The sequence below is a fragment of the Lonchura striata genome, chromosome 27 (genome assembly GCF_046129695.1).
Source record: "Lonchura striata isolate bLonStr1 chromosome 27, bLonStr1.mat, whole genome shotgun sequence".
NCBI classification, from domain to species: domain Eukaryota; kingdom Metazoa; phylum Chordata; class Aves; order Passeriformes; family Estrildidae; genus Lonchura; species Lonchura striata.
Window position 1 is genome coordinate 4,602,594 of NC_134629.1, and position 25,390 is coordinate 4,627,983.

Consider the following 25,390-nt stretch of genomic DNA (forward strand, 5'->3'; position numbering starts at 1 on the left):
CCACCCATGAATCCCCGGCGTTTGACGGAGAAGGATTTGATGAAAGTTGCCCAAAGATTGGGAAGAGAGTGGCAGGAGTTGGGAATTCTGCATCTAGGGCTGGAGCGGAGCCGGCTGGAACAGATCCAGGAGGAAAATCCCAGCAATCCTGTCCTGTGGAATTTTGAGATGCTGCGGGCATGGCAGCGCCGGGAGCGACATGAAGCCACAGCATCCCAGCTCCTAGCCTGCCTTGAGCACGCCCAGCTCGATCCTGGAATCCTCGACTTCCTCCAGAGCCTCCAGGAGAATTGAGGAACCCCTAAAGTCCATTTCTGGGGGAGGGGAGTGATAGCAAATTAATATAAAATTGGGACCATTAAATACTGTTTTATTCCATGAATGTGGAATTTTGGGATCAAGCGCCGAGAACATCCATCTTTACTACTGATTTAAAGATTCCAGAAGGAAGTCTGGGCTCTGCTCCACTTCCTCAGGGATGGACGCAGCAGGTTTTGTGGTAGTCTCACAAGAGTTTTTTGGGTGCTGACAGATCCTCTTCCATACAAATTCCAGCCTCTGGAGCTTCAAGAAGTCGTAGGAATGTCAGGAGAGTCACAAGGCCACTACATCCTAATCCCAGAATCCACAACCTCCTCTGGAGCTTCCAGGGGAATTGAGGGACCCCCTACACCCCAAACCCCATTTCAAGGGTGGGGTTATATCAAATTATTATCAGATCAGGACCATTAAATGCGCTTTTATTCCATAAGCATGGAATTTTGGGGTCATTTCCAATTTTGGGATGTGAGGAGGAAATCAAGGCTCTGCTCCTCTTCCTCAGGGGTGGGGGGAAGGTTTTGGGGTCTTTCACAGGTGTTTTTGGGAGTGCTCACAGATCCCATCCCAATTCCTGTATCTCATCCAGGAAGAAGTCCAGGTCGTGGCGGGTGACAGCAGGATTGGTGATAATCTGCCGGAAGAAGTTGACGTGGGATCCATGGGGTTGGTATCCCACCATCATGGAGCCTCTCCGGATCATCTTTTCCTTGATGGCTGGGGCCACCTAGGGGGAAGCACGATTTCAGGAGGATTTTGGTTTTATTTTTGGGTGATTTTTTGGGATTTGGAGGACTGGTGGTGGTGGGGGAATTTGGAATTCTGGGCTCACCTTTCCCAGTTTGTCCCAGAATTCTGGGGAGCTCTCCTGGCCCCGCAGGCTGGGTGGGATGAACCAGAAGCAGAGGTTGATAAATTCTGGCTGCAGAAAGAGGAAGGAAATCATGGCCATTCACCCAATTTCCGGAATTTGACAGGGATTCAGACCCCCAGGAATTCAGTCATGTGTATTTAATTGTCTGGAATTGGAACCTCCAGAATTTAATCCTCCAGGATTTAAACCTCCAAAATGGAAACTTCCAGGATTAAAATTCCAGAATTTAAACCTCTGGGATTTCAACCCCTGGGATAATTTAAACCTCTGGAATTCCAAACTCCAGGATCTCAGATTCTGGGATTTAAACATCTCATTTGTCCTAAGGGATTTAAATCTCCATGATTTAAAATGGGACAATTCAAACCTCTGAGATTTCAGCCTCTGGGATTGAAAACTCTGGAATTTAAACCTTGGAGATTCAAACCTTTGGGATTAATCCCCCAGGAGTTAAACCTCCAGGATGATTTAAACCTATGGCATTCCAACCTCCAGGACTCTTAGGTGTCCATATCCCCCATCCCACATTCCAGCATCACCCTTACCTCCATCACCAGCTGGAATCCCTCCCTCCTCTTCACCTGCTCCAACAGATACCTGTGGGGAGCAAAGGGGTGAAGCCGAGTTTGGGAGGCTGGAGTGTTCCCCCAGTCCCGGGGCTCACCGAGTGGCACTGAACGCCCTCTCCACACGCTGTCCCAGCCCCTGGCTTCCCACGGCTTTCCAGAGGATCCAGAGCTTGAGGCCATCGGCGCGACGGCCGCACTGGGGGCTCTTGTCCCCTGTGTCCAGGGACACGTCATAGAACTTGTCCCGCTGGAACAGGTACGAGGCCCCCACGCCATGGCAGCGCTGCAGGAGCCCCTAGGAGGGGCAGGGAGCACTAAGATTAATGAGGGGGCCTAGGAGGCATCGAGGGGCAGGAATTCATAATGAGGGGCACCTACGGAGCTGTCACGGAGCAGGAATGCCGAGCACTGCAATCCCACCATCAACAGCTTGTGGGGGTTCCAGGTCACCGAGTCAGCTCTGATGAGGAGGAACAGCAGAGTTTGGGGGGGCCCTGTGGGGAAAAGGGTATCCCCAAAAACTCAGAGGCGGAGGGGTGGGAGTCTTTTGTGGGAGCAGGGGAAAGAACACACCTGTGGATGCCGGCAAGGAGGTGACGGAGTTGAGGGGACAGGAGGGCGCTGCCCCCCCATGCTGCCTGCAGGAAAAGGGGGATCAGCACACACGGGGGGACCCCTGAGTTCCCCCCCAGCCAGGGGCCCCCCAGACTCACATCCACATGTAGCCACAGCCCGTGGTGGGCACAGATGTCGGCGATGGCGTCCAGTGGGTCGAAGGCACCCAGGACAGTGGTGCCACTCGTGGCACACACGAAGAGGGGCTCTGAGCCCTGGTGGGAATTAGGGAGGGGTCTGGGGGTATTGGGGGGTGGAGGGGGCATGGAAGGGGGTAGAAGGCAGGGGGGCACAGGGAGTCAAAGGTGGCCAGGACGGTGGCAGAGACAAAAAGGGGCTCAAAATCTTGGGTGGGGGGCACTTGGAGGAGCTCTGGGAGGGGTTGGAGGGGAGTCTGGGGGGGTTTCAAGGGGATTTGCAGAGGATCTGAGGGGGCTTGGGGGGGGCCTGGGGAGCCTTGAGGGGGATTTGGGGGATGGAGGACAGGGACACACAGAGGGTTGAAGGTGCCCAGGATGGTGGCACAGGAAAAGAAGGGGCTCTGAGTACTGAAGGAGCACTTGGGCAAGCTTTGGGGGCAATTTGGAGGGGATCTGCAGGGGTTTGGGTTGATCAAGGAATGCTTGGAGGGATTTGGGAAATAGGGGGCAGGGGGACACAGAGGGTTGAAGGTGGCCAGGACAGTGGCACAGAAAAGAAGGGGCTTTGAGCCCTGGGTGGGCATTTGGGGGAACTTTGAGGGGGCTCAGGAGGCAGATTGGGGGGCTGGAGGATACATGGAGACATTGTGGGTGCAGGAAATGAGGTACAGAGGACTTTGGGTCAGACAGGGGACTGACTTTAAGGGGAGACAGGAGGCCTGGAGAGGACAGGGGACATTGCTTGCATTGGAGAGTTGAAGGGACAGTTGGGGGGTGGGCGGGCATTGGGGGAGATTCAGTTTATTTGGGGGAACACTGGGGAGATTTGAGGAGACATTGGGAGGACATTGGGGGACATGGAAGGTTTTGTGGATATGGGAAGTGCTTTGGGAACACTGGAGAGGCTTTGGGGACTTAGAGTGGGACACATGGACTTTGAGGGAGCTTTGGGAACATTGGAAATACCGGGGAGGCATTGGGGAGTTTGAGGGGCTTTGGGGACATGGGGGTGCAGCCTGTCCTGACCTCAGCTTTCACCCTCTGGATCTCCTTCTCCAGCTCTTCAGGGATCATCTTCCCCCTGAGGGAAAGGGACAAGGATGGAGATATGGAGGAACCCCCTGACCTGGGGTCCCGTGGGACCTCCCAGCACCCACCTCTTGTCTGTTCGCACCAGGTGAACATTGTCTGTGCCAATTCCCAGGAGAGCAGCCCCTTTTAGGATGGAGTAATGGCTCTGGGCAGGAAAACAGGACTGGGATTGTGGAGACCCCAGGAACCAGATTTTGGGTAACCTCAGGGACCAGACTTAGGGTTACCTCAGTGACTAGGTTTTGGGGTGACCCCATGGATCAGGTTTAGGGCAATCTCCAAGGATTAGCTTCGGGGTGACACCAGGATCAGGTTTTGAGATGACTCTAGGTGACCCTCTGGATCAGGTTTAGTGGAGATCCCAGGAATCAGATTTGGAGTGACTGAGGGGATCAGGTTCCGTGTGATCTCAGGGGGACACACTTGGGATGACCACAGGGATCAGGTTTTGGGTGACCCCAGGAATAAGGTTTGGAATGACCCCATGGATCAGAATTGGGATGACCCTACAGATCAGGTTTTGGGGTGATGCCAGGACCAGGTTTGGAATGACACCAGGGACTAGTTTTGAAGTGACCTCATGGATCCAAACTGGGATGACCCTGAGGATCAGGTTTTGGGGTGAACTCAAGCCCCCACTCCCACCTCTTGGGATGCAAAGAGGCCCAGGCGAGGAAGGTCCCAGTTCCCTCTGCTCCGGCTCTCCGGGAAACGCCGGAATCGCGCCACGTTCATGGCCAACATGTTGGATATAGAGCCCCCTGCCCAGGACAGGGACCTCTGTTTCACCCCAGGGCACCATGGACAGGCTGCCAGGGGGAGAGGGGGGCCAGGGATGACCCTCAGGAAGGGTCCAGGATACCGGGAGCGAAGATCCCATCACCGCTGCTCCATCCCACGAGCTCCCGGAGCTTGGCCAGGACCTGTTCCTCCATCAGCACCAGCACTGGGGCCATTTCGTATGTGTACCTGGAAGAGACCAGCAGGAGTCACAGGTTCCCCTCCCCCTGAAACATCAGAACCCCAAACGCCTTCCCCCGGAGCCTCAGGACCCCAAAACCCTCCCCACTCAGCACCCAAAACCCTTCCCCCACCAGCAGAACCCCCCCTCCATCACAACCAACACTGGGGGCTAGATCAGAGGAGTCAGAACAGGGTTTTGGCAGGTCCTTTCTCATTTGGGCTCCTCAACACGCCCAAAACCCTCCCTCCAAACTTCATCCTCCCCTCAGCACCTCCCACTCCATCAGCACCAGGGGCTCTTCAAAGGTAGATCTGGGAGAGAGAAGGGTCATGGCAGGTTGGGGGATCCCCCCACCCACCAGCCCCCAATTGGGGGTGTCGGGGGCTCACGGGCTCGTGTTGAGGGTCTCGGTGAGGAACCGGCCAGCCAGAGCGTGGTGGTCCAGCCCCGAGAAAAGCTGGTTGAAGAACCGGGGGTGACCTGGGGGAAAACGGTGCGGGGGGGGGGGGACATAGGGTGGTCAGGGGAGGACATGGGAGGGGACAGACATAGGGGAGGGGATGGGGGAAATGGGGGGAACATGAGAGGGCTGAGGATGGCACATGGGAGGTGGGACACAGGAAGATAAGGGAAGAATTTGGGAGGTTCAGTGGGGACATGGTGGGGTCATAAGGAGACTGGGACAGGAGGAGGACATGGAGAGCAGAATGGGGGTTTGGGAGGAAATGGGAAAACTGAGGGCAGGGGGGGATATAGGGGAATTGCGTGAGAACACAAGAGGGACATGGAGGATCAGGGGACATGAAGGATCAGGGGTGGGTAGGGAGGGAACGGAAGGGACATGGAGGGACATGGGTGATTGGGGGTACATGGTGGGGTGAGGGAGTGGATGCAGAGGGAAATGGGGGGGCACAGGGGCAGTCAAGGGAGACACAGAATATTGGGGGGACATGGAGGGGAACATGGCAGGGGCCACAATGTTCAACACTGGGAGGCACCAGGGGCCACACTGGGAACCGCTGGGGCCGAACCAGGATGTGGGAGGTGCCATGCCAAACGGAGGAGGAGCCTGCCCTGGGGCTGTACTCATGGGTACTGGTGTGCACTGGTGTGTACTGGGAGCGCACCAGTGCGGACGCTGAAGCGCAGCACGTCCCGGCAGCGCTGCAGGAGCTGCTCTCGCCCCTCGCCGTCGTTCCGCAGCTCCAGATCCAGCAGCTCCCGCAGCTCCTGCGGCTCCTTCCAGTCACACACCTGGGAATGCGCTGGGAATGACTGGGAGGGACTGGGAACCGCAGAGGGAATGGGCTGGGAATGACGTTGAGAATGGGACTGGGAATGGAAACAAGACTGGGAATGGGACTGGGGCTGGAACCAGGAACCAGAATGGGTATGGGCTTGGCACTGGAACTGTGAACAGAGTGGGGAATGGGAATGAGAATGGGGCTGGAAGTGGGATTGCAAACGGGACTGGAAATGGAAACAAGATTGGGAACAAGACTGGAAATGAGAATGGGACTGCAACTGGGACTTACTCTCACTCCCAACCCCAGTCCCACTCCCAATCCTTTTCCAAGTGTAAGATTGGGAAGGGGACTTGGAATGGGAACAGGACAGGAAATGGGACTGAGAAAAGGATTGGGAATGGGACTAGCTAGTGGAACAGGACTGAAGTGGGACTTGTATTAGGAACACAATTGGGAATGGAACAGGAACTGGGTTTCAGAATGGGAATAGGACTGGGAAAAGAGGAATATTGTGACCCCCACCCCCTTCCATGTCTGCTTCCAGTCACACATCTGGGAATGACTGGGAATGAGAATGGGATTGAGACGGGGATAGGGAGTGCCTGGGAATAGGACAGGCAATAGGGACAGATTGGGGACCCCACCCCCTCCAAGGGGGCTCCTTCCAATCACATACCTGTGGGGATGGCAAAGGGATTGGGATTGAGAATGGGACTAGAAACAGGAATGGGATGGGACTGAGGACCCCCACCCTCCCGAGTGCTCCAGTGCCCCAACCTTCTGTGTCACATCCGTGCTCTTCCGCACGCCCTCCTCCAGCAGGATCTGGAACACTTCCTGCAAGAATTCCTCCCCAGCAGCGATGTCCAGGCCAGGATCATCCAATGGGATGCTGTACCCAGCCCCAGAGGGCTCAGCCATGGCAGGAGAACACAGGGAGAGCCCAAAATGCGCCAGGAGGGACCCCGGGCCTGGGATTGGTAGCAGGTGGCAGGATGAGGAATCCCAGGAGGAGCTTCTCCTAGGAGATAATTCTGGGATAAAGTGATACCAGGACAAGGATCTTCTGGGATAAGGTGATCCCAAGCTGAACTTCTTCCGGGGATGAGGTGCTCCTGAAATAAGGCTCTCTCAGGATGAAATTCTCCTGGGATAAAGTGATTCCAGAATGATGTTCTTCTGGAATGAGGTAGTTCTGGGACAAGATGATTGCAAAATTAGGTGTTCCCAGGATGGGTTTTTCCAGGCATCAGGCTCTCTGGACTCACCTCTCCTCTCACCTCTGCCAGCTGGAATTTTCCAGGATCAGGTGCTGCCAGGACCAGCTTCTCCTGGGATTAGGTGATCCTGGGACCAGGTGATCCCAGAATTAGGTGCTCCCAGGAGAAACTTTTCCTGGGATCAGGCTCTCCTGGATCAGGCTCTCCCGGCTTCTCCCTCTTCCCTCCCCAGGATGGAATTTTCCTCTGGTCACGTCGCCAAGGGTCAAGGAGCAAAGTCCCGGACTCAGGAAGGAGCCCTAGAGGGTTCTGGGGGCAGGGGGCAGGGTTAGGACTATGTCCCCAGATCTGTGGGAAGAGTGGTGACCTCATATGTCCTCCCATCCCTAGTGTCCCCCCCATTATTCCCAGTGTGTCCCCCCACCAGTGTTTGGTGTCCCCCTTGTCCCCTGTGTCCCCACACCCATTCCCAGTGCCCTTCACTCCCAGTGTATCCCCCAGTCCCAGTGCCCCATTTCCAGTACCCCCCTCAATTCCGAGATACCGCGGGGAGGGCCCGTGCTTGCTGGGGGGTGGGGAGGACAATAATCGGGGGAAGAGGAGAGGGGCGGACCGGCCCCCAAATGGGGTCACAGGGGCGACCTCAAAGGAAGGGGTCAGAGTGAGGGGGGAGCTCAAAGGGCAGTTGTAGCAGAGGTCCCCAAGGGTGTGTCGCGAGTGGGGGCAGCGGAGGGGGCCGCCGCGGGAGGGTGTCGGTCCCGCTCCCGGGGCGACGGGGGGGTTCGGGGGTGGGGTCAGGCCGTAGTGGGTCCCAATGGCGGTGAGTCAGGGGGGATCGAGGGGAGGGACCCTCCCCCGGGGGTGGGTCAGGGACGGCCGGGGGCTCTCGGAGGGGTGCAGGCCTCGCCGTTGCCATGGCAACTTCCCCACCCCACTATGGCGGCGCGGCGCTCGCCGTCCCGCCACCACTCTGCGCATGCGCAAGACAGCTTCACTTCCGCCCGGCGGCCCGCGGCCCCGGAAGCGGGGGCGGGGGTTTCCGGTTCCGGGTGGCGGCGGCGGGGGGGCGGCGGGGCCCGGCTCGGGCGGTCGGAGCGCGGAGGGGCCGCGGCAGGTACGGACCGACCCCCCCCCCCCGAAACTCCCGCCACACCCCCCGGCACCCGCCGGCAGCCTCAGGGCCGCCCGGACCCCGCCCGGCAGCAGGGGCCGCTCCCACGGGGTATGGTGGGAGGGGAGCGGGCCCCTAACAAGAGAGGCGGCCCCGATCCCCGGTGTGACCCCTCCCGACGTGCCCCTCCCCAGGCCTTTCCCCGGTGTGACCCCTCCCCGGGACACTGCCCCCGGGATCTCCCCCCGCGCTCCCTGGGGTCTCCCCGGTGTGTCCCGTCCCCTCCGTGCCCTCCCCGCTCACCCCGGGCTGTGACCCCCCCCAGACCCTTCGCCTTGGTGGTCCCTCCTGTGCCACCCCCCGCCCCCTCCGGCCCCCGCAGGTTACAGACACCCTCGGGAGCCCCCAGAATCGCCCCCACCTCCCCCTCCCCACAGTCACCCACCCCTGGGGCCCCCTTTTTCCCCCTTGCCCTGGGACACCTGTTCCAGGAATTTCCCCCCCAGTGCCATCCTGTCCTGGGACACCTCCCCACATTACTCGTGGGGTGCCGCTGTTGCCCCCCTGGTCCCCACCCCGAGGTTCTTCCCTTTGACCCTCTCTGGGCTCCTCTGACCCCTCTGGCCCCCTCTGACCCCATTTTCCCACTGTTCCCCCAGGCGAATCCCTCTGGGTTCAGCTCCGTCCCCGCAGATCCAGCACCCACCCAGCTCGGGGGGTCCCGGCTTTTGGGGGGAGCCCGGCCCTGCCTCCCCCCCTTCCTGCCCCAGTGGCCCCCTCGGGAGGAGGAAGAGGAGGAGGAGAAGGAATGGCGGCGCCGTGGCGGGTACTGGAGCCCGCCCAAAAATCCATAAAAATTTACTGATCCCACCTTTTCTTACCCCAAACGAGCTTTACCTGGGCGAGAAGTAAGGCCAAAGGCTCCCACAGCATGGCTCAGGTAATGAGCCCCCACCTCCTGCATCGTGACACCCCCAGGCCCAGGAATTTTGGGGAACAACAGCCCCAAAAATATGGGGAAAGGGAAAGAAGAAGGGAGAGAGCTGGAGCTTCCCTCCCCCTGCGCCAGGGTGGGGGGTGCCTCCCCATCCCCATCCTGCTCCAGGGGTTATCACTGCATTATCCCCGTTTTCCTCAAGATTCTCCTGATTTTCCCCTTAGCCCTGAGGGCTGATGAGGCCTCAGAAAAGGAGGTTCAAGTTGCCCCTCCACACGTGGAGTCTTCCCAAACTTTACACAGTATTACCCCAAATTTTTCCCCTGATTATCCCAGTTTTCCCCAGGACTTCCCAAATTTCCCTGGTAGCCTTTAGGGCCCCAATAAAGACAGGTCAGTAGTTCAGTAGACAGTTTGGGGGTGTCTTTGCCTCCCCCTCTTTCCCCTCCCCACTTTCAGGGGTTTTCCAGAGTTATTCCTGAATTCTCCCAGTTTCCGCTGGAATTGTCCCAGTTTTCTCTAGGATAATCCAAATTTTCCCCAGGATTATCTTGAAATTTCTCGTTATCCATTAGATCCTCTCTGGGCTGGAAGAAGTTTTTCCAACCCCAAACTCACCTGGAGTCTTCCCAGAGTTACCCCAGGATTATCCCAGTTTTCCCTGGTATTCTCCCAAAATTTTCTCACATTTATTCTGAATTTTCCTTGTGATTGTCCCAGTTTTCTGCAGGATTCCCCAGATTTCCCCAGTAGCCTTTAGGTCCTGTCAGGCCTCAAATTTAGGCTTCAGTCCCCTCTAAACCCTCGTTCTTTAGGGCTTCTAAGAGAGTTATCCAGGAATTATCCCAAATTTTCCCCATAATTCCCCTTTTTTTTTTTTTTCCTGGGATTATTCCCTAATTTCCCATTAACTCTTAGGTCCCAGCAGGCCTCAAAAAAGGGGGATCAACCTCCTCCATTCCAAGTTTTGGGGTCTTCCCATTTTGCAATGGATTTATCCTGTTTTTCCACAGGATTATCCCAAAGTTGCTGTACAATTCCCTTGAATTTTTCCATTTGACCTTAAACCCTCATTGGGCTGAAAGAAGAGGGTTCACCCCCCTCTGTTCCACTTTGGTGTCTTCCCAGAATTATTCTGGGATCATCCCAAATTTCCCCTGACATCATCCCCAGTTTCCCCAGGATCATCCCAAATTTCCCTTGAGATCTTCCCGAACCTCCCCTCAGGGCCCAGGAGCAGGGGGCTGCTGGCCCACAGCCCCTCCAGGGTGCACCCCGGTGTTCCTGGGCTGTGGGGCTGATCCTGGGGGTCCCTCCCTGTTTCCAGGCGAGTCTCCTGGCCTGCGAGGGGCTCTCGGGCGTCTGCCTTGTCCCCACCGTTGCCAGCAAGAAGATGATGCCCAAATCCAGCGGGAAACAGGACGGGAACCGGGAACGGGGCTCCAGCCCTGACCTCCTGGTATGGAGTGGGAAGCCCTGGCTGGGATCTGGCACCTTCCACTGGGGGATCCCACCTTTAACTGGGGGATTTTGCCCTTTAATTTGGGGGTTTATGGCTTTAGTTTGGCTTCTCCCACCTTTAATTTGGGGGTTTCCTGCTTTAATTTGGGTACTTCCACACTTACATTGGGGGTTTCCACCTTTAATTTGCTTTTTCTACATTGAATTTCTTTTTTTCTAGCTTGTATTTGGGTGTTTTCAACTAATTTTTTTCCTGCTTTAATTTGGGCTATTCTGCCCCAGATTTGCCATTTTCCACCTTTAATTTGCCTCTTCCTCCTTGGATTTGAATTTTTTCTCCTTGAATTTGAGTTTTTCTCCCTTTAGTCATCCTTTTCTATATTTTGTTTGACCCTTCCCACTTCTTTTTCCTGCCTTTATTTGATTTTTTCCTCCTCTAGTTTTCCTGCTTTAGTTTCAGTTTCTCACTTCTCATTTGACTTTTTTTTGCTTTTGTCCTTTAATTTCCCATTTCTGGCCCTTACTTGATTATCTTTCCTTTACGTGCCCTTTGCTTTCTTTTATTGGACTTTTCCTCCTTCATTTGGATTTTTCCTCTTTTATTGGTTCTTTTTTGCCTTGGATTTTCCTGCTCTAATTCCATTGTTTCCACTTCAATTCCATCATCCTCCAACCTCCCCATTCCCTGCTCATCCTGAACCCCCCTCCTCAATTTCCTGCCCTGGTTTACCCTCCCTAATCCCCACCCCCCCCAATTCCTGCCCCCTAATTCCTGTTCCCCCAACCTGCCTGCTTGCCCAATCCCCCCTTCCCAATCCCTCCCCCCCAATTCCTTCCCCCTTCCTAATCCCTCTCAATTCCTGGCCTCTCAATCTCTCCTTCCCAATTGCCCCCCATTTCCTTCCCCCTTCCCAAACCCCCTCAATCCCTGCCCCCATCCCCCCATCCCAATTCTTGCCCCCCAATCACCCCTTCCCAAACCCCTCCCTCCAATTCTTGGTCCCACAATCCCCCCATCCCAATTCCTGCCCTGTTCCCAACCCCTCCCAATTTGTGCCCCCCAAACCCCCCCCTCTACAACCCCATCCCAATTCCTGTGCCCCCCAGTCCCACCGCCAGGATCCCGACAAGCCCCGTGCCCGCAAGGACGATGATGCTCCTGAGGCCTCCAACCCCAAGAAATCCATGAAAAAGGCAGGTCCCCTCCCCCAGCAGAGGGTCCCCCCTCGATTTTGGGGTCTGGGGGGGGTCGGGGGCCGTCTTGGGGGCCTCTGACACCCCCTCGCCCCCCCGGCAGCGCCGCAAGCGGGTTCCCGGCGCCGAGGGACCCCCGAGCTCCTCCCGCCGAGGATCCCAGGTTTGCCGCCGCGCCGCACGAGGAGAAGGAGGAGGAAGACAATCTCCCAAACTCCGGCAGGCGCAGGACGGCCGGGGGGGGATTTGGGGGGCTGCTGGGGGTCCCCCCGGCTCTGAACCTCCAAATCCTCCCCATTTCAGATGGTGGTGATTGAGCAAAACGGCTCCTTCCAGCTCAAGAACTTCATCTGCGACCATTGTTTTGGTGCTTTCCGGAGCAGCTACCACCTCAAACGGCACATCCTCATCCACACCGGTAATGAGCCCTCGTTAATGAGCAGCCCCCCACCCCCTTGCTCCACCCGCAATGAGCCCTCGTTAATGAGCAGCTCGGCCCCTCGCTCCCTCCCTCGCTAATTGTTGCCCGGAATTCCAGGGGAGAAGCCGTTTGAGTGTGACATGTGCGACATGCGCTTCATCCAGAAGTACCACCTGGAGCGGCACAAGCGCGTGCACAGCGGGGAGAAGCCCTACCAGTGCGAGCGCTGCATGCAGGTATTCGGTATTCCGGGAGAATTCCGGGCGGGCACCCGTGGGAGTCACAGTGCCGCCCCCACGCCTGACCCCGCCTCGTCCCCGCAGAGCTTCTCCCGCACGGACCGGCTGCTTCGACACAAGCGCATGTGCCAAGGCTGCCAGACCAAGACCCCTCCCGACTCCCAGCTCCTGCTGTGAACATCTGGGAATACCGGGAAGTTCAGGGGGTGCGGGAGGGAGGTGTTTCTTCCTTCACCCCCCCCCCCCACATCATCATGCTCTGCCTCACCTGGATTTCTCACCCCTGTAAGGATGGGGAAGAACCTGAGCGCTGCCAACATGAAAAAACTCAGATCGTTCCTGCCCTCTGGCCTAAAAACTTGGATTATGATCCCAAAAATCCTCCTGGAATCTTCAAGTGGCCTCCCCACCATCATTATACCCCTGAATCCACCCCTCCCCCTCCTAGGAAAAACTGGGAACCCCCAAACTGCCTGAAATCCCGGTGGATCTGGGATACCTGTGCACAGGTAGGAGGGTCCCACTGGGAACAGGATCAATCACTCTCTTCTGGAAAAGGAGGAAAACTGAAGATGTTGGGGGGTGCCTCAGCTTGAGGGGTTGGGTTTTTTGGAAAGTAGGAAAAAGAATTTGGGGGCCCCTCCTTGAGCAGAGCATCCTGTGGGACACTCAGCAGCACTTCCCATTTCCTCTGGAACTCCTTCAGATTTTGGAGGATTTCTCCTTCTGCATAGTTTTGGGGTGCTGCCTATGTCCCCCCATGCTAGGTGGTTCTGTGCCCTAGGTGGGGGGGAAGGAAGGGGGGGCAAGAGGCCCCCCCAGTTTCCCTTTTCCCCCCAGGGAAAGGAAGACCCCTGGATCAGGGGTGAGGTAACAGGGGCAGGAGCAGCCCCCAAAAACTGCGAGGTGGGCCCCTGCTCTCACCATTTTGGGGGTGTCCCTGTCCCCCCATCACAGACTGCTCCAAGGGGCAGGAGAGATGAGTTTCACCCCCCTCATTTTTGTGCCCTGAACTCCCTTTCTGGGCCTGTGGGAGTTTTGGGAAGGGCCCAAATTTGGAGCCTCCCCCAATGACACTTCAAGAAGGACTTTGGCTCTGCTGAGCCTATTCCCCCAAATTTGTGGGGCCTGGCAGTGGGGAGGGAGGGGGGTTGGGGGATTCTTGGGGGAAGGGGGGGGGGAACTCCAGGGCCCCCCACCTGCAAGGGCTCCCAGCCCCCATTACACCCCCCAGGCTTTATTTTCGGGGTGTTTTATTGGGATTTAGGGTTTAATACAGTTATTTTGCTAATGGGGGGAAGAGGGATGCAGCCCTAGGGGGGTGGGGGGGGGGTCACTTTTAAACTGTAGATTTTTCTAAGGGTCCCCAAATTTTGTGTTCCCCCTTTCCACTGTGTACCCCCAGTGTCTTCCCCCCCCTCCCCCCGCACTGTGTGTCTTCCCTTCTCCTTTAGGGTTTATTTAAATAAAAATTTGGGTTTTTGCTTTTTTTAACCCCAAGTTTAAGTCCTTTGGGGGAGTGAGGGGGGACCCCAGAACTCACTCATGCCAAACAAAGTAAGGGGACATTACACTGCGACTATGAGGGTTTTTTAACTGGGGAGGGGCAAAATCGCTGGGGGGTCCCCAAGTGCCCCTCTTATTCTGGGGTGTCACCCCAATTGGGGAAGGATCCCCAAGTAGTCCCTTTTCTCCCTGCAGGGATCCCTAAGTCAGAGGGGATCCTATGTGCCCCCCACCACCCCGTACCTCGGGGGGGTCCCAAGGTTCCCCTCTATCCACAAGTCCCCTTTACAGCCCCCCCCCAAAATTCATAACCCCCCCCAAAATTTCCATAACTTTATTTTGCAAAAAATAGAAAAGTCCCGTGTCCCCCCACCCAGCACGGGAGGAGGGCGGGTGGGCTGTAAACATGGCAGGGGGGCCCCCCAAAACAGGGGGAGTTAGCGGGGGGACAGCAGCGGGGGGGGGGGCCCATTCTGAGGGGGGGCCCGCTGTAAACGCAGAGGAATAAATAGGGATGAAAGTGCAGCCCTGGGGGGGTACCCCTCTGTGTAGTGTAACAGGCTCCCCCTGAGGGCTCTGCACCCCCAAATTCGGGGGGGCAAATGTAAGGGGGGCAATTGTTAGGGAGGCCAATAAGGCTGGACCCTACAAGCCAGCCAGGCTGGTGGTAACAGAGATTTGGGAGGGCAGTTGAGTCTGGGGGGACCTCCAGGATTTTGGGGTCACCCTATGGCTTGAGCCCCCACCCTGAAATGGAGGGGGTTGCGGAGGTCACATTGTGTCCCCCATCTTTGGTCTCTGTAGTGTTTGGGGGGAGCACTGGGGGACAGCAATTTCAGGGTTTCCCTCCCCAACCCAACAGCATCAAAAATCAAAACCCACAGGCAGCCCCCCCACCCTCCCCCCTGTATAAATGGTGTCCTCCCCACATTTGGGGGGTAGGATGTCCTGGGGGAGAATGGGGGTGTGCCCCCCTCCAACTCCACCCTGTGTCAAATAAATAAACTGTGGGGGCACCGTGGGAGTGTCAGACATTAATTTGGTGGGGAGGGGCTGGGGTCCCCAACTCTCCCCTTTCAAGGCCCCCCAGTACAAGAGTGGTTGGCAGCAGGGTCTGAGGAGGCTTTGGCGTGAAGCTGAGGTTTGGGGGCGCCCCCAGACTCCCCCAGCTTAAGGCAATAGCTTTGCTCTGTCAGTCTCTGCCCCCTTCCCCAAATTCGGGGGGTGGGGGGGGGCACTTTGGGGAGCTCTCCCTCCCCAGAGCAAAAGGGAGAAGGAAGGCAGCATCCCTGGAAGGCAGCTCTGAATGTCCCACCCCACTGGGGATGGGTTTTGGGGATCCCCCAGCTATGGGGATGTGGGGGGGCCAGGGGGACTGTCCTGGGCGGCAGGAGGGTCTGGGGGTGGGGGAGGGACATCCTCCCCCACTTCGTTGAAGATTTCGGGGTTTTCCAGCATTTCCCGGATCAGGGGAGGCATCGGCCCCGGGATCTCCGTGCGCAAGGTGATGGCTCGTTCCGCCCCTGGGGGAGCCAAAATGTCAACACCCCTGAACTCGGGCCACCCTCAGGGCCTTGGACCCCTCCTGAGAGATGGAACCCTCTTCCACAAAAGATTCAACAGCCTCTCAAATTTCAACCCCCTGCAAAACTCTGATGCCCCAAAACCTTGGACCCCTCCAAGACTTGAACACCACCAAAATGAGCTTCAATCACTGCAAAGCCTTGACAGCCCCCACAAGAGATTGAGTTTCCCCCCCCATGGAGGCTTTGAATCCCACCCAAAAATGATCTTCAATTGCCCTCACAAATTTCAACAGTCCCCAGTTTTCAAAACCCTGCAAAAGCTTCAACGCCTTCAAAACCTTGAACCTCCCCACATACCTTGAACACCCTCAAAATGAGTTTCAAACCCCCTCCCCCCAAAACCCTGAAACACCCCCAGGACCTTCAACTACACCTCCCTGAGACCTTCAAAACCTGTGGTGCCAGGGGCAGGTTTGGGGGTGTCCTGATGGGTTTTGGCATCCTGGAGGAGTCCTGGGAAGGTTTGGGGGTTGCCCTTTTTGGTGGTGACTTTGAACAGCATTTGGGAAGATCACTGTGGCTAGGGGGTTTTGGGGGGATCCCAAGGGGGTTTGGGGGGTTCTGGGGTCCTGGCAGGGTTGACACAGTTTGGGGTGGGCCCTGGGGACCTGGGGGTTGCTCACCCTTGGTGCTGATGCCACGCAGGTCAGTGATTTTGAGCAGCATCTGGGGGAAACGCTGTGGCTGCCACGGGCACCGGCGCCGGGCATAGACCCGGAGAGCCTCGAGCAGCGGCTCCTGCAGCCGCTCCACGAGCCGGGGCTGCTCCAGCTCCATCCGGTCTGGGGAGAGAGAGACCACCTGGATAGACATTGTCCCCATTTCCCCTGTCCCTGAGTCCCTATGTTCCCACATGCCCATCTTCTGTCCTAGATATATCCCTATGTCCCCCCCTTCAGCATCCCCTCGTGTCCCCTCACTGCAGCCGAGTGGCCACAACTCAGTCCCATGTCCCCCTGCCTGCCACAGCCCTGATACACCCCCATGTCCCCACCCTGGCACTGGACAGTCCTCTGTCCGCCACATCCCCCGATGGCCTCCATGTCCCCACCCCCACAGATGAGGCAGATGGCACTGAGCAGGCCGGTCTCGGTGTCATCGAGCTGCAGTGGCAGCAGCTGCCCTGCGAAGGCAAACACGAGGTCAGTGAGGGGCCCGAATCCCGCGTTGTGCATCTGGGTCCGGGTCAGTGTCAGCCCATCTGAGAACGTCATTGTGTCCTGCTCTGGTGTGTAGCGGGTGCAGATCCGCAGCATCTGTAGGGCAGGGACCCCAAAATCACCAAGGGGCACCAGAATACATCCAGGAACACCAAAAATCCATCCATGGTCACCAAAATCACCCAAGGGCAATAGAATCCACACAGAGATACCAAAAATCCACAGAAGGGCCCAAAAATACCTCCAGGGGCACCAAAAACCCACCCAGGGTCAGCCTATCCCATCACTGTCCTGCTCTGGAATGAAGCAGGTGCAAATCCACAGCATCCGCAGGGCAGGGACCCCAAAATCCACCCAGGATCTGCCCATCCTGGAACATTGTCATGTACTGCTCTGGCTCTGCCACAGGACAGACACAGCACCAGCACGAGGTCAGGGCCAGAGACACCCCAAAATAGCCCAAGGTCACCAAAAGCACCTAAGAGACCCCAAAGTTTCTTACCATGGGGATCCCCAAACCCACCCAGGCCCTGCCAGGAGACCTCCCAGCCCGTCTCAGGACATGCATCTGTGGGGTGGTGAGGTCAGGACCATCGTGGGCCATTCCAAGCCCCTTCAATGAGCCCCCAAACATCCTGAGGAGCCCCCCCAACCCTCACCAGGATGTCGAGGCAGGCAGCCTTGAGCAGAGTGATCTGGTCGGCCATGCTGAGCCCCGTGAAGCCTGGGAGCCTCTTGGCAAACTCCACGATCTTGATGATGCACTTGGTGGCCAATTCACTGAATTTGTCCCAGAGCCCCAGGTCCAGCTGCACCCGGTGGTCAGCGCTCGAGTTCTGGGGGCACGGGAGGGGGGCCATGGCTGTTAGGGGATTGTTCTGGAGCCCCTGGGACCTGGAACCCCTGGGACCCTAACCCCAGCACCCTAAACTTGTCGGACATCCCCAGGTCCAGCTGCACCCAGTGGCCAGTGCTCAGGTTTGAGGGGCATGGGCTCAGTTATGAGGATTCAGGGTGGATTGGGACTCCCTGGGACAACTGAGACCCCCCAAGACCCCAGTCTCAGTAACCCCCAGCCCCAGGTCCAGGTGCACCATGCAGTCAGTGCTCAATTTATAAGGGACACAGGCTCAGTCATGGGGGTTCAGGACCTGCTGGGACCCTCTGGAAGCTGCTGGTACTCAGTGAGCCCCAGCTCCTGAACCCAACTCCAGCCCCAGGTCCAGCTGCCCCCCTTACTCAGCAGTTGAGATTTCAGGGGTGAGGGTGTACAGAGACCCTGCTCTGAGCTCCAGGGTTAGGGTCCCTTCCATAAGTAACCCCCCAAACACCACCCACAACCTCCAGCAGTTCGTCCCAGTGCCCCCTTCCCCCTGAACTTGTCCCCCAACCCTCCCAGTGCTCAGTACTTATGTTTTGAAAGGGTCAGGGGGAACAGAGACCCAATTGTATGTGTGAGGGCTGGGGTTGGGGTCTGCCCCAAAAGGACTCCCAAAACACCCTGGGAACAGAAACCTGGTGCCCCACTCCCCCTGAACATCTCTCCCAGCCCCAGCTGCCCCCAGTGCTCATGTTTGGGGGGGACCAGGAGGGAGCAGCGACTCTGCCCCAGATCTGAGGAATGAGGGATGGTTGGGGCCCCGCCTCGGTGTCCCCAGCCCCCCAGCCCTGCTCACCGTGGTGTACTTGCCCAGCTGGCCCAGAGAGGGGAAGGTCTCCTGGTGGGCTCTGCTGACTCTCCGCACCAGCTCGGCCAGCTCGGGGCTCAGCTCATCTCCCCCCAAATCCTGCTTCACCTCCTTCTTCCTCTTGTTCCGGTCATTCCGCACGGCTGGGGGGGGTGGCGTTTGGGGGTCGGGGGCATTGGTTTGCCCCCTCAGATCCCTCCCAGGTGGGGTTTCTGCCCCTCTCCCCCAGAAATACCCCCATGGGACAGGAACATTCCCACCATGAGCAACCCCAGGATCCTGGGACCCCTCAGCAAAGCTTTGGAGGGATCGCAGTTTTAGCCAACTCCCCTGTAGGACCAAGGGGGGAAAGCCTGACATGCAGCAGTCCCTTCCATAGCCCCAAATTCTTCCCAAATCCCTCCCAAGAACAGGAACATCCCCAGGCCCACCAGAACACCACCAGGGCCCCTCAGCAAAGTTTGGGGGGGGTCCCCAACTTCGGGGGACCCTGGCCCAGACCACCTCGCACCTTCCTTGGACATTCCGACCTGGAAGCACTTCTGGAGGCGGCAGAACTGGCACCGGTTGCGGGTGACCTTGTCGATCTGGCAGTTGCGCTCCCGGTGACACGTGTACACCATGTTCTTCTGGATGCTCCGCCGGAAAAACCCCTGCAGTGGGGAAACAGGGGGTCAGAGGGGGCCCCCAAAATGGGGGCACCAGTATCACAATGCCCACGGATCCCAGTAAGGCTCCTCAACGCTTCGGGTGGAGCTCCTCAGTATCGCAGGGCAGGGCACAGGGCTTGGGGGACTCCCATTTCCCTAGGGGGTGCCCACTGGCCTGGGAAGGGGTCCCCATTCCCCAGGCATGGTCCCACTCACCCCACAGGGTCCGTGATGTCCCCAGGTGCCCTCATTACACTCTCCAGTGCTTGGGGGTTTCCCACCCCCCCAAGGGATCACCATTCCTCGAGTGGATCCCCCACTGCAGGCTCCTTTCATGGGGCAGGTCCCCAGGGTTCCCGGGACCCCCCGCCTCTTCAACTGCTGGGTCCCCACACCCTGCCATTCCCTCACAGGGCCCCCACTGCTCGCCCCCACTGAGGGTTTCCACTCTCTCAGGGGGTCCCCCTGCACCGTGGGGGTCCCTACTGCCCCCCAACTCCCCCTCACCTTGCAGCCCTCGCAGGAGCTCACTCCGTAGTGGTACCCAGAGCTGCGGTCGCTGCACACGAAGCAAGGCTTGTGCACACGGGGTGGGGGCGGTGGCGAGGGGGGGGCCGTGTCCCCCAAAACCCGCCCAGGGGAGGGCTCCAGGGCTGGGGGGGCAAAACGTGGGGGGAGTTACACAGTCCCTCTCAACCCCTCTTCAAAGGAGCCCCAGCCACATTGGGGGGTGGGGGAAAACTAAAGCACAGGGGGGGCATGATTTTGGGGTCTTTGCTGTCACCTCTACAGCCCTATAACCTGAGTACCAAATCCCCAAAATCAGGGGCTGGGGGGCTGGAATCCAGGGGTTCCACCATGGGTGGGAGACGTATCAGTGTGTACCCTCTGCCCCCCGAACCCCAAAACCTGGCATGAGGATGTACCCAGCTTCCCCAAACCCCAACATCCGGGAGAAGGTGGGGGTCCCCAGCCCCCTCAAACATCCCCCGCACAGTGCCGGGGGGGGGGGGGGGGGGGTGACACAGGGGGGAAGGAGGAGCCCCCCGGCGCACAGCCCGGGTGGCAACGGGGGAGGGGCGGCTGGTTTCAGAATTTTTTGGGGTAGGTTTTGTGTTTTGCTAAAAAAAACCCCAAGACTGCTGAAATTGAGGAAATTCCGGCCTCGAGCGGCGCTTTTTGTAACCGCGAGGGAGAGGAGGAGCGAGGAGGACCCCTCCCAACGCGTGCCATGGGCACCCCAAAATAACCCGGGGGGGCGGGGTACGACCCCACCCTAAAAACGGGGCCAAAATTGGGGACCGCACCCCGCCCCCCCGGCACGGGGACCCACCCATGCGTACTCCAGGCTTGGGATGGGCTGGTTGTGACCCCCCCAATCAATATTAGCGATTCCTCATGGAGGGTTGAGGCGGGGAGAGGATTTCATTTGAGGGTGCAGGTACATTTGGTGGACCCCATTGTGCGTATTTTCTCTTAAAGTTTGATTTTTGAAGGCGGAGGAACCCAAACTAAAGCATCCACCCCCCCAAAAACAGCACCCCAAAAACATTCACGGCGGCACGGGGGCCACGACGCTGTGGGCCCCCAATTTTTGGGGTCTCCCCACTCCAAGGCGCGGTCTCCCATCAGGCCTTAAATTGGCGGGGCGGGGGAGGAAGTTCCTCCGCCCAGGGTGAAATTTTGTGGGGCCACGGGAGTTCCCCCCAAAACCGGGAGAGCCGCCCTCCCCGCCCTGCTGAGCAAAGCCCCCGCCCGGCCCAGGTGGGGTTTCGGGCGGCTTTGGTGCAGCCCCGCAGGGGTTAATGTGCCACATTGGCAGCGCGGGGGGGACGCGGGGGGACGCGGGCGCGGCCACGACTGGAACCAGTTAGGCCGAGGAACTGGGAGGGGAGAGGACACAGAAGGAGGCACCGCACCACTGGCATAGGAGGAAGGGGGGGAGATTTAGGGGCATTTGAGGGGATTCTCTCCCCTCCCACCCTGTTTGTACCCAGATGTACACGCGGAGGGGTCATTTGGGACCTCCAGGACCCCCGTCATGGGCCCCCCAAAAACCGGGTGCCTCTTTCTACTCCCATAAAAGGGTGTGCGAACCCCCCAAAATAACAAGGTTCGGGGCCCCTGAGCGCCTCCAAAGCAGGGTCCGGGATCCCCCGAAAGGGGTCCTGTGTGGTCCACGTCCCTGTGCCCCTCCAGTACCGGGACCTTATTTCTGCCCCTGCAAGGGGCTCCGGGACACCGCGACCTCCCCCAAAAACAGGCCCCAGGTCCCTCGAGCCCGCAAAGGGGCTCCCCCAGTGCGGTCCCCACGTCCCTGCGCCCTCCGCAAAACGGGTCTGGGACCCTACCCCACCACAACCCGCGTCCCTCCTGGGGACATTTTGGGGATGTCGCCCCCTTATACACTCGCCCCCCACGGCGCACACGCCCCCCGGCCTCGCGTCATCCCCGCACACGCCCAGGCCAGTCCGGCACCCACGCGCGTCCCTCTCGGGTCACCCTTAACCCCCCTTCACGCGCGTTTCCACACTTGGACACACTCTCCACCCCAGCTCCTGGCACACCCACGCACCCACTCGCGTACACGGAGCAGCCCCCAGGCCCGCACCGAGCCGCCGGCTCACGCACGCTGGCACTCGCTCTCACACTCGCTGCCACATTCGGGCTCACTCTCGGAGACCCCTCCCCACGGCCCCGACCCCTCCACGCTCCCCGCACCCGCGCGCAGCCCCCCCCGCGTTGGCACAACCGCACGCTCACGCTCATTTGCGCTCTCACGCTCCGCTGAACACCCAGGGGGTTTCCGAGCACCCCTCGCACCCACTCGGGAAACGAACAACCCCGGCCCCGCACCCACGGCACACCCGCACTCGCTCTCACACCCATTTGCACGGTCAGTTAACACCTGGATGCGCTTCCCGCCTCACCCCCGCACCCACTCGCGAACACTCCCACCCCTCGGGCGCGACCGATCCCCCTCGCCCCCGCCCCCCTCCCCAATACCTCTGCGGGCGGGGCCCCCGCAGCCGGCGGGCACCGGGACCCTGCGCAGGGCGCAGCCCCCGCGGTTCGTCACGTCGTGCAGCCGCCGCGGCGCCGCCGCCGCCTCCACGCAGCCGAACATGGCGAGCCCGGGCCCCGCCGGGCCCCGCCGCGATCGGCCCCGAGCGGCCCCGGAGGGCGCGGCCGGGGACGCGGCCGGGCGGGGCCTGGAGGGGCGGCGCCGTTCGGAACGGAGGGCTGGCGTGTGGGCGGGGCTAAACTGAGCAGGGCCGGGCTGAGGGCGGGACCTTGAGTGGCCGGGCTGAATAGAAACGAGGCGCGGCTCGGGGCCGGGCGGGGCTGGCTCGAATGGGGCGTGGCCCGAGCGAGGGGCGGGACTCGTGGGCGGGGCTGAATTAGGAGTGGGCGGGGAGTGGAGCAGAGGGTGCAGACCCGCGGTGTCGCGTACACGCGTGTCACGTGTGCCACGCGGTATCAGACGTGCTTGTCCCCTCCGTATGTCCTCCCTCCCTGGGGGGCACCCAGGCCCCGCCCCCGTCACCCCCAACCCCTTCACCCCCAACCCCTCCCAGTCCTCCCAGTCCCCGCGTCACGTCCTCCCCAGTCCCTCCCAATTCCACCCGTGCACTCCCAGTCGTCATGTCACCACCCGTTTTCCCAGTCCTCCCAGTTCTTCCAGTCCTTTGCAGTTCCCTTGTCACTACCCCAGCCCTTCTCAGTCCCTCCCAGTCCCTTTGTCACCCCTCAATCCCTCCCCGTCCTGCCAGTTCTCCCAGTCCCCCGCGTCATCTCCCCAGTCCTTCCTAGTCCCTTACAATCCCCTTGTCACTTCTCCCAGTGTGACCACTGTGGACAGGTGTGTGTCGGCATGTCCAGGTGTGTGTGAGCATATCCAGGTGTGCACAGGTGTGTGTCAGTGTCTGTGTCTGAGTGTGCCTGGGCATCTCTGGGTGTGCAAAGCCTGTGCCAGCACCGCCTGCCCAACTGCATTTCTGGGGTTCTGCAGGTGTCCCTCACCTACACACGGGATCATTGTGCGTGTCACCGTGTGTGTCACACACCTGCACACGGGATCATTGTGCATGTCACTGCATGTGTCACACACCTGCACATGGGATCATTGTACGTGTCACCGCGTGTGTCACACACCTGCACACAGGATCATTGTATGTGTCACCGCGTGTGTCACACACCTGCACATGGGATCACTGTGCATGTCACCATGTGTGTCACACACCTGCCACACACACCTGCACACAGGATCATTGCAGAGGTCACACACCTGCACACAGGATGGTCACATGTAACTGCATGTGTTATACACCTGCACACGGGATCACTACGCATGTCACACACCTTTACATGGGATAGTCATGTGTCATGCATCTTTATACAGGATGGTCACGTGTCACTGTGCATGTCCCACACATTTACATGGGATGATCACGTGTCACACACCTTTACACAGGATAATCACATGTCACTGCATGTGTCACACACTTTTACTCAGCCTCCAAAGTGCACACACATGTCTGGGCATGGGAGACATGTGTGGGGTGTGTCCCTGCATGTCACATGCACGCATGCGTCCCCATGCCCGGACACGTGTGTAACCCCCTCCACCTCCACCTCTCCCCCCCGTGCCGGGAAAGGGGAGGGGAGGGGCTGGAGTGGGGGAGGAGCGGGAATGGGCTCATGGAAAAAGTTTTGGGTGGAAATTTTTCTCCTCACCCCTCCCCCACTATGGGGAGGCTCAATGGCCCCTTTGTGTGGCCCCGGCCCTGTCCCTGCCACGCTCGGACCCCCCCACCCCGTGTGTCTCGCCCAATCCCTGTGTCCCCCCCGTCTGTCCCCCCATGTCTCCCCACAGCCCCCATGTCCCCATAATTCCCTGTAAGCCCCAGACGTGTCCCCGCCACGTCCCCCTGTGTCCTGCATGTACCCAACCTGTGTCCCCCTTAGTAGCATCTCCCTGTAATCTCCGTGCCCACCAAGTCCCCATAACCCTGGGTTCACCCCAATCATGTCTCCCCATGTCTTTCGTGTCCCCTGTCATCTCCATAACGCCGTGTCCCCAATGTCCCGTGTCTCTCCCCATGGCTCCTGTGTCCCTTATGCTGCTCCATGTCCCATAACCCTTTCCTTCTCCCAGTCGTGTCCCCCCAGTGTCCCCTGTCCCCCAAGTCCCCTGTGCCCTACCATGTCTCCATTATCCCATGTCCCCAGCCGTGTTCCCCATGTCCCCTGTGCACCCCTATGTCCCCTGTGTCCCCTCAGTTATGTTCCTCATGTCCCCACACATCCCCACGTCCTCCATGTCCCAAGCATCCCCCGTGTCCCCTGCGTCCCCCCATGTCCGTGTCCCTGCATCCCCCCCAAACTCATGTTCCCCGTCCCCAATTTCTTCCATGTCTCCCTTGCGCCCCGTGCCCTGCCGTGTCCCACGTGCTCTCCCATGTCCCCCCCTACCCACTGTATCCCCTGAATTCCCCCTATCCCCAGGTCCTCCCCATGTCCCCCGTGTCCCCTCACACCCCGTGCTCCTCACGTCCCTGGTGTCTCCGTGTACCCCTCCGTGTCCTCATGTCCCCGTGTCCCTCACCCACGGGTGCTGCCACGTGCTCCCCGCGCTCAGCCGCTTTGCCCGGTAAATCCCCGGGGGGGGGGGGGGGGGGGGGGGCGTGGGTCGCGGGAGGGGCAGCTCGGACATGGGGCTGGGCTGGCCGCGACCCCGGTCCTGCCGGCGCGGGGGAACCTCCCCGCGCTGTCACCTCCCCCCGTGCTGCGCCCCCGCCTTCTGCTCCCCGCCCTGCCCCTTCTGCTTACCGCCCCTCCGCTGCCCCCCGTGCTGCCCCCCGCCCTGCTGCCCCCCGCCCTGTCACCTCTCCTGCCGCCCCACCTGGTGCCCCGCACTGCCCTGCCCCCAGTGCCACCCCCCACTGCCCTGCCCCCAGTGCCACCCCCCACCCTGCTGCCCCCAGTGCCACCCCCCACCCTGCTGCCCCCAGTGCCACCCCCCACTGACCTGCCCCCAGTGCCACCCCCGGCCCCGCCCGAGTGTCCGGTGAGGGGCCCGGCCCGGCCCCCGGCGGCAGCAGGGACCCCCGAGGCGGAGGTGAGAGAGGGGCGCTCAGGGCAGCCCCCTTGCAGGAGCCTGGGAAAGGGGGTGCGGGTGGGTCACCGGGAAGTGTCACCGGGGGTGTCACCGGGGGTGTCACCGGGGGGTCACCGGGGGGTCACCGGGGGTGTCACCGGGGGGTGTCATCGGGGTGTCATCGGGGTGTCACCGGGGGGGCTTTGCTCGAGGGGCTGCGCAGGAACTCTCTGAGGGCGGCGGTCCCCGCAGAGCTCCCGTGGCGTGTCTGCAGGCGGTTCTCTGGGGTGTGTTCTCC

At 59.5% G+C, this 25,390-nt stretch overlaps 3 protein-coding genes across 7 annotated transcripts; 1 reads left to right on the forward strand and 2 right to left on the reverse strand.

The window, feature by feature from the left end:
• Positions 1-349: 349 nt before the first annotated feature.
• Positions 350-8,018, reverse strand: CSAD (cysteine sulfinic acid decarboxylase). Of its 3 annotated transcripts, none has more exons than XM_077788606.1 (16): positions 7,970-8,018; positions 7,100-7,348; positions 6,597-6,934; positions 5,700-5,826; positions 4,962-5,052; positions 4,471-4,577; positions 4,254-4,369; positions 3,674-3,771; positions 3,543-3,597; positions 2,475-2,591; positions 2,335-2,399; positions 2,140-2,221; positions 1,857-2,056; positions 1,738-1,789; positions 1,151-1,240; positions 350-1,045 (listed from the first exon to the last, which is right to left on the reverse strand). In XM_077788606.1, exons 3-16 carry the CDS (start codon positions 6,738-6,740, stop codon positions 872-874), a joined length of 1,518 nt encoding a protein of 505 aa, XP_077644732.1. In that variant the 5' UTR covers positions 6,741-6,934; positions 7,100-7,348; positions 7,970-8,018; the 3' UTR covers positions 350-871. The 3 variants fall into 3 exon arrangements, with proteins under 3 accessions (XP_077644732.1, XP_077644733.1, XP_077644731.1); XM_077788607.1 differs by having other exon boundaries at positions 3,674-3,753; positions 7,088-7,348; XM_077788605.1 differs by having other exon boundaries at positions 7,088-7,348.
• Positions 8,019-8,092: 74 nt separating this feature from the next.
• ZNF740 (zinc finger protein 740) lies at positions 8,093-12,799 on the forward strand. Of its 3 annotated transcripts, none has more exons than XM_021543929.2 (8): positions 8,093-8,153; positions 8,810-9,090; positions 10,415-10,546; positions 11,656-11,742; positions 11,846-11,905; positions 12,046-12,160; positions 12,281-12,399; positions 12,487-12,799. In XM_021543929.2, exons 2-8 carry the CDS (start codon positions 9,082-9,084, stop codon positions 12,577-12,579), a joined length of 615 nt encoding a protein of 204 aa, XP_021399604.1. In that variant the 5' UTR covers positions 8,093-8,153; positions 8,810-9,081; the 3' UTR covers positions 12,580-12,799. The 3 variants fall into 3 exon arrangements, with proteins under 3 accessions (XP_021399604.1, XP_021399602.1, XP_021399605.1); XM_021543927.2 differs by having other exon boundaries at positions 8,099-8,153; positions 8,810-8,976; XM_021543930.2 differs by lacking the exon at positions 11,846-11,905 and having other exon boundaries at positions 8,099-8,153; positions 8,810-8,976.
• A 2,128-nt stretch (positions 12,800-14,927) lies between these two features.
• RARG (retinoic acid receptor gamma) lies at positions 14,928-22,119 on the reverse strand. Its single transcript, XM_021543906.3, has 8 exons — positions 21,999-22,119; positions 19,500-19,645; positions 18,854-18,995; positions 18,331-18,485; positions 17,314-17,490; positions 16,546-16,750; positions 16,118-16,276; positions 14,928-15,431 (listed from the first exon to the last, which is right to left on the reverse strand). The coding sequence occupies exons 1-8, from the start codon at positions 22,117-22,119 to the stop codon at positions 15,256-15,258; spliced, it is 1,281 nt and encodes a 426-aa protein (XP_021399581.2). The 3' UTR covers positions 14,928-15,255.
• Between the last annotated feature and the right edge of the window lie 3,271 nt (positions 22,120-25,390).